Source organism: Zophobas morio, unplaced genomic scaffold, assembly GCF_036711695.1.
Source record: "Zophobas morio isolate AGI-343-1 ecotype UQ-CSIRO unplaced genomic scaffold, CSIRO_AGI_Zmor_V1 ptg000009l, whole genome shotgun sequence".
In the NCBI taxonomy this organism is placed as follows: domain Eukaryota; kingdom Metazoa; phylum Arthropoda; class Insecta; order Coleoptera; family Tenebrionidae; genus Zophobas; species Zophobas morio.
The window spans coordinates 2,067,634-2,074,832 of record NW_026972114.1 but is presented as its reverse complement, the minus strand read 5'-3'; the positions used below and the strand labels follow the sequence as shown (position 1 = coordinate 2,074,832).

General features: G+C 37.5%; 3 protein-coding genes across 3 annotated transcripts; all 3 read left to right on the top strand.

Annotated features, from left to right (window-relative positions):
• The first annotated feature begins 271 nt into the window (after positions 1 to 271).
• LOC135125670 (uncharacterized) lies at positions 272 to 1,235 on the top strand. Its single transcript, XM_064051318.1, has 4 exons — positions 272 to 330; positions 378 to 597; positions 661 to 830; positions 1,148 to 1,235. The coding sequence occupies exons 1-4, from the start codon at positions 272 to 274 to the stop codon at positions 1,233 to 1,235; spliced, it is 537 nt and encodes a 178-aa protein (XP_063907388.1).
• A 1,079-nt stretch (positions 1,236 to 2,314) lies between these two features.
• On the top strand, positions 2,315 to 4,497 carry LOC135125669 (uncharacterized). Its single transcript, XM_064051317.1, has 4 exons — positions 2,315 to 2,330; positions 2,398 to 2,639; positions 2,709 to 3,470; positions 3,739 to 4,497. Exons 1-4 carry the CDS (start codon positions 2,315 to 2,317, stop codon positions 4,495 to 4,497), a joined length of 1,779 nt encoding a protein of 592 aa, XP_063907387.1.
• Positions 4,498 to 5,131: 634 nt separating this feature from the next.
• LOC135125668 (ATP-dependent DNA helicase PIF1-like) lies at positions 5,132 to 6,160 on the top strand. Its single transcript, XM_064051316.1, has one exon. The coding sequence runs from the start codon at positions 5,132 to 5,134 to the stop codon at positions 6,158 to 6,160; it is 1,029 nt and encodes a 342-aa protein (XP_063907386.1).
• The last annotated feature ends 1,039 nt before the right edge of the window (positions 6,161 to 7,199 follow it).

The window sequence follows — 7,199 nt, the reverse complement described above, 5'->3', positions numbered from 1 at the left end:
CGAATACGTATCTTGTGGATCTTGAAAAACAATGCTACTCTCTTTCTTGTTATTATTAGAATAATTTTTTAAAAGCAGTGCCTGTTCTATTTATGTATTCTATGGAGTTTGAGAATCCAAATAATTTTCTTCATTAGTACTAGTAGACAAACACTTTGAAGAGACAAAGTGTTTCTTGTTAAAAAACTCGTAAATGTCATATAAAGCTTTTTTCTCTTCAGTCATGTTTCTTAAAACTTCTCCAACAATTTTAGAAAACATGTCATAGTTAATGGTTAAACTGCAACTGTCGACGACTTCAATGTGTAACCAGCCTAACAAGGCTGGGGCGTGAGTTAAAAAAAAATAATAATATTTTGAAAAATTAAAGATGGCAGGTTGTATGGAAATCCACTAGAGAATTCGCAGGCGATACAAGATGATCTTCAAGTCATACATAAATGGACTTGTGACTGGTTAATGCCGTTAAACAACAGCAAATGTTTTGTCCTCCAGTTGGGGAAAAATAATCCAAATACAAATTATATAATTGAAAACCATTCCTTGAAGACGGTTCATGAAATAAACGACCTGGGTGTCTTAATTGACAAAGAACTCGTATTTTCTGAACATGTTGCACGCGTTGTGAAAAGAGCTAATATTAAAACTTATCTATTCTAGAAAATTTTTACTAACCCAAACGGGGACCTAATGAAAAAACTCTTTGTTTCGTATGTTCGGCCCATTATGGAATATGCCAGTGTGATATGGTCACCATATTTTATTAAGGATAAACAGTTATTAGAAAAAGTTCAGAGACGCTACACCAAAACTGTGGAAAACTTAAAATCGTACGAAAACAGATTAACAGAATTAAAGCTACCATCCTTAGAAAAACGTCGTATAGTAAATGATCTTGTTTGCACCTATAACAAACTGTCAAATAGGTTCAGTAATTTAAAGAATATATTTGTTATGGCTCACACCTCGACTGCGTGGACATACATCGAAACTGTTTCATGAGGAATATAAAACAAGATGGCGTCAAAACTTTTTAACCAACAGGGTGTTCCATTTATGGAATAATTTAGATGAACAAAGTGATAACTCGATAACTGTTAATTCATTTAACAAAGGTTTAAATATTCATCTGATTGATGTGTTATAGAATATTGCGTTATCTACCATCCACCCGAACACTTCTTAACGAAGGAATAGTAGTAACTGAAAAAGCTGCTATAATGTGTTCCCTCTGACGAGCATAATAGGTTACCTTTGCTCGGTAAAGATAATAATAATAAAACTCTCAGGGTCGTTACTTTGCAAGAAAGTTGGCGAAGTCCATTTCTCTATATTTCACCGTATTTCCAGCACTTGCCTTCAGCAAATTGTGATTTAGGATTTTAATTATTTCTAAAGTGTTGGTATATGACACCTGAGTTGGGGATTCAACTGTTTTCCGTCGTTGCCTGGTTGGCGCTGAGGTTGTTGGAGCTGAAACCGTAGGTACCACACTTTCCAAATAGTTTTCCACACTTTGGCTGGCCCTATTGATGCTTTCGATTTTATAGTCCAACGCGAAACTTGCGTTTTGGCTCCCATTATTTAATTCTTCACTCATTTCAGTGAAGTCTTCGTCCACCACCAAATACAATGTATTTACCTAAAAACAAATGCAGTTTATATAGAGATTTAATTTATTATACCTTTTCAACTAACCTCAATTTCCAAGGTGCTTTTCCTCTTTCGAGGTTTCACAAACGGAATTAAAAATTCCGCGAAATGGAACCACCATACTGTCTCAATTATTATTATTATTATAAGCTACAATGTCCAACGGGCAAGAAACCCATTTACAGGACAAGGTTGAACATGAAATTATTTTGCTCTAAGTGGGATGTTCAAATCGTCTTTTAATGTCAACTATTGTGCAGTTGAATATGTCCAACTGATTTTCGATGTTGGTGTAGTTCTGCAGCATTTGAAAAAGTGGTGAAGCAAGTCCAATATCAGTCCGTGAAGCAGGTAGATAAAATGTGTTATTAATACGCGCGTTAGGTCTATTAATCTTAAACCTGATGTTAAACAGAATTACCGGACACTCTTGTAGCCCATGGATTACTTTAAATAAAAAGATTATAGAGTTAACAATACGTCTTGATGCTAATGAGGATAAATTAAACCGATCAAGAAGCATTTCTTGAGGATATCCTCTTGTAGGATAAGTACCATTCAGCATGAAAGCTGCAGATTTCAGAAACCTTCGTTGAATACGCTCCAACATAGATATATAAACATTGTATAAGGGAGCCCAAACAAGAGAATTATATTCAAGATGAGACCTGACACATGCAATATACAAACTTTTTAATGTCTCTACATCATCAAACTCACGACCATTACCATTTTTGATTGCAGGTGCTGAAACCAACAAAAAAGTTAGTGCTATGAATTTCTATTCATACAGACTCATGATCCGTCAAGGTGAAGTAAATCATATTTTGATGTATCAAAGACTTTTTCATCAGTTTGCAGTCGACATGTATGTCAAAATTGAGACTGAACGATTGACATACATCCGTTTGAACCAACGACAGCTACGATCAGAGGAATACATTCATCTCCGTGATTCTATAAATGCGGATGGCAATGTGAATAATGTGGGAAGAATGATAATTTTGCCAGCCACTTATATAGGAAGCCCACGCCACATGCATGAATATGCTTAGGATGCTATGTCATATGTTAGGCATTATGGCCGCCCAGACTTATTTGTTACATTCACATGTAACCCTAAATGGTCCGAAATCAAGAGGGAATTGCTATATAGCCAAACACCAGTTGATAGACATGACATAACTGCCAGAGTTTTTAAACAAAAATTAAAATCTCTCATGAATTTCTTAATAAAGCATTGTGTGTATGGCCGAGTCCGTTGTTGGATGTATTCTGTAGAATGGCAAAAGCGTGGATTGCCACATGCGCACATATTAATCTGGTTAGTGGACAAAATAAGGCCAAATGAGATTGATTCCATAATTTCAGCTGAAATCCCACATGAAACAGTTGACCCAAAATTGCATGCAGTATTTACCAAACACATGATACATGGACCTTGCGGACTTTTCAACTACAATTCACCATGTATGGTCGACGGCAAGTGTTCCAAGCGATACCCAAGAGACCTGCTTGCTGAAACCATAACGGGAAATGATGGATACCCATTGTATCGTCGGCGATCAGTTGCGGATAATGGGCGATCGGTAGTTGTGAAGGTAAGAGGACAAAATGTTGATGTGGACAATCGTTGGATTGTGCCATACTCGCCAATATTGTCCAAAGCTTTTGAGAGTCACATCAATGTAGAATATTGTAACTCTGTGAAGTCGGTAAAGTACATATGTAAATATGTTAACAAAGGTAGCGATATGGCTGTCTTCCCTGTAACCAATGCAAATGATGAAATATCACAGTACCAGATGGGTCGCTATGTAAGTAGCAACGAAGCAATTTGGCGTATCTTTTCATTTGCGATCCATGGAAAGACACCCTACAGTAGTCCATTTGGCAGTCCATTTAGAAAATGGTCAACAAGTTTATTTTAATGAATCGAACGCGGCAGACAGAGCGGCACGTCCACCGTCGACAACATTAACAAGTTTCTTCACAGTCTGTCAAACTGATGATTTTGTTCGCACTTTGTTGTATGCTGACATGCCACGCTATTACACCTGGAATGCATCATCGAAATCGTTTCAGCGTCGAAAACAAGGAATGCCAGTTGAAGGACATCCAAATGTATTTTCTTCAGACGCTCTGGGTCGCATCTACACAGTACATCCAAATAACGATGAATGTTATTATTTGCGGTTGTTGTTGGTGAATGTTCGTGGTCCGATATCGTTTAAACAACTGAGAACAGTTAATGGACAGCTGTGTGCGACTTACCGTGAGGCATGTCAACTATTGCATTTACTTGAGAACGATTCGCACTGGGATGATACGCTCAAGGATTCCGTAATATCTTCATCGCCGCATCAAATTCGTACATTGTTTGCGATTATCATATCGACATGTTTCCCCTCGAATCCAAAAGATTTGTGGGTTAAGTATAGAGATGACATGTCTGAGGGTGTTTTGCATCGTGTGCGCCGTCAAACTTTGAATCCTACACTACAAATGACTACAGAAATTTACAATGAGACATTGATCATGATAGAAAATATGTGTTTATTGATGGCAAATAAAGTATTGTCGTGTTTGGGAATGACAGCACCAAATCGTCATATGCACGATGCATTAAACCACGAGTTGCAAAGAGAACAACAGTACGACATTGAAGCATTGGCCGAAACAGTTCGTACAAATGTTCCACAATTAAATCAACAACAAAAAATTGCGTACAACACTTTGATAGAAGCTGTGAACAGTGGATCTGGTGGAATTTATTTCCTTGATGCTCCCGGAGGAACCGGAAAAACGTTCTTAATTTCATTGCTTTTGGCGAGGATCAGATAGCGAAATGATGTTGCTCTAGCGTTGGCTTCATCTGGAATAGCTGCGACTCTGCTAGAAGGCGGGCGAACTGCACATTCTGCCTTGAAATTACCATTAAACATGCAAATCACCGAAACACCAATTTGCAACATCGCCAAAAATAGCGCAATGGCCAAGATCCTACAGGTATGCAAATTGATTGTTTGGGATGAATGCACAATGGCCCATAAGAGGTCACTGGAGGCACTGGACAGAACGTTGAAAGATCTTCGTGACAACCAAAATATTTTTGGTGGGGCCATGATTCTGTTGTCAGGTGACTTTCGTCAGACTCTTCCAGTTATTCCCCGATCAACTGTTGCTGATGAACTAAATGCATGCCTAAAATCATCGAATTTTTTTTTAATCAATATAAAAATTATAATGTGTTTAATGATCCTGATGACAATTTCGAAGGCGGGCTCAATGGGGGTGATGGAGTAGCCGATGAGGCTGGGGACGTGGGAGGAGGCTCAATCCCATCTGTGTTATCAACACATCTTCTAAACTGTTCTTTGATGTTAACAGCATTCGTTTGGGTCCACAGTGAACGCAAAATTGGGAGGTGGCTGTATTCTCTATTATTATATGTTCTTTATAGTAAAATCCATCATAAATGGGATGTGTGGAATTGATGCAAATGGCGGTTTTTAACAGTCCGATCCACGCTTCTGCCTGTGCCTGTTTACCACCTTCGATTTTGATGACCATATCTTTTAACACACTCATGTTACTTGATCGTCTTAATCAGACCATCTTGCTTTTTTATTTGGTCCCAAAAAACTCTTGCAGCGATAGCACTGGCGATAGTAATGTAAAACATTTGTGGCGGTATGTAAAGACACTCCAATTAACAACTAACATGCGAATATTTTTGCAACAAGATGAAACTGCGAATGTGTTTGCGAAGCAGTTGTTAGACATTGGAAATAATAAAGTTGCAGTGGACACCTCGACCGGATTCATCACGTTACCCACAGATCTCTGTCACATCACAGACTCAAAAGAGGAGCTTATTCAGCGTGTTTTCCCAGATATAGCGCAAAAGTTCAATAACCATAATTGGCTGGGTGAACGAGCAATATTAGCGGCGAAAAATAAAGATGTCAATGCGACCATTCAGAATTTTCTTCCAGGACAGTTGGTTTCCTTCAAATCAGTCGACACCGTTATGAACCAGGATGACGTAGTCAACTATCCCACGGAGTTTTTAAATTCATTGGAATTGTCTGGATTACCACCTCACAATTTGCAGTTAAAAATAGGGTCAGTTGTCATCATGCTGCGTAACATTAATCAACCACGACTGTGCAATGGAACAAGACTGGTTGTGAAAAAGCTGATGAATAACGTCATTGAGGCAACAATCATAAAAGGAAAATACAAAGGAGAGGATGTCTTGATCCCGCGGATACCGATGATACCAACGGATTTACCATTCGATTTTAAACGGTTACAATTTCCACTACGTCTGGCCTTTGCGATGACCATAAATAAATCGCAAGGACAGTCGTTAGAAGTTTGCGGAATCAACTTGGAGTTTCCCTGTTTCGCGCATGGACAATTATACGTGTTCGCGTGTCGGAAAACCGTCTTCTTTGTTTATTTACGCACCACAAAACAAAACAAAAAATATAGTTTATGAGAAAGCTTTAAATTGATTAACAAACTGTATCATAGCAGTGTGTGTCTGTCAATATCAAATTTAAACCTTATAAATAGCCAGTATCTCAGGAAAACTCTATTTTGTAATTAAGGAACATGATGTGTCGAAAATAATAATAAAACTTCATGCTTCATTCACAATATGCTTTTTTATTAAATACGGATTCGTTTTGTTTGTTTTAAAATTATTTTATACAAAAGTGTAGGTCTTTTATTTATCGATTGAGGCAGTACGAAGTCTGCCGGGTCGGCTAGTTTTTAATAAATTTGGGAAATTAAATTATATTTTGCAGTTACAGAAAAAATGTTGTTTGCATTTCGTTTGCGAAATCTAGTTTTTTAATCCCAGGAGAATAGGGGAAAGTGGGGCATAACCGCGTAGTTAGTGTTTGACGGTCTGCCAACATGAAACTGTTGCTTAAAAATTGAAAAATGTTTTTAAGGTATATGCAGATTTAATTCTAGTTTAATAAATAATATTAAATTTCTCAGAAAGTAATCACACATTATTTTGCACCAGTTTTTTAGGAAACGTTGCACCCCCCCGGTCTTGCCGCAGTGATGAGGTATAACCGGGTACTTATTTCATAGAGTAATTAATGAAACAAATAAGATAAAAAACAAATATCTTTAATTTCAGACAAAATATATTGCTACATTTTAGTGCACTGAATAGTTTAAAAGGCTCTCTAAGAGCAAATATCGCACACAAAATCGTCATCCTCTTCAGTAACATTGCAACAAGCTTCATGAGCCCAGTTGCGACACTTCGTGCACTGTATCCATCCCTCCTTTTCTTGTGAGTTTGAATACATATCATTGCAATATATGTATTCTGCATCACTTTCAGAATCTTCTTGGGAGGAAGAAGATTCTTTATGATCGCGACTAGATCGTTTAACGGCTATGATCGTCTTATGCTTTTTTTCCCCATTTGTACTTTTTTAGGAAGAATAGGGTTGCTAAAAAGTTTTCTTTTTTCTTTGGATCCAATTTTTTTCCTGCGTGCTTCTTGTTGA

Bases quoted from the DNA above. Each gene is read 5' to 3' on its own strand.
- LOC135125670 (XM_064051318.1), top strand. From the start codon at position 272: ATGGTTAAACTGCAACTGTCGACGACTTCAATGTGTAACCAGCCTAAC. The intron at 598-660 runs GTATTTTCTGAA...TATCTATTCTAG, and splicing joins TCTTAATTGACAAAGAACTC to AAAATTTTTACTAACCCAAA. The intron at 831-1,147 runs GTACGAAAACAG...GATGTGTTATAG, and splicing joins ACTGTGGAAAACTTAAAATC to AATATTGCGTTATCTACCAT.
- LOC135125669 (XM_064051317.1), top strand. The intron at 2,640-2,708 runs GTGGGAAGAATG...GAATATGCTTAG, and splicing joins CGGATGGCAATGTGAATAAT to GATGCTATGTCATATGTTAG. The intron at 3,471-3,738 runs GTAAGTAGCAAC...AAATCGTTTCAG, and splicing joins AGTACCAGATGGGTCGCTAT to CGTCGAAAACAAGGAATGCC.
- LOC135125668 (XM_064051316.1), top strand. From the start codon at position 5,132: ATGGGATGTGTGGAATTGATGCAAATGGCGGTTTTTAACAGTCCGATC.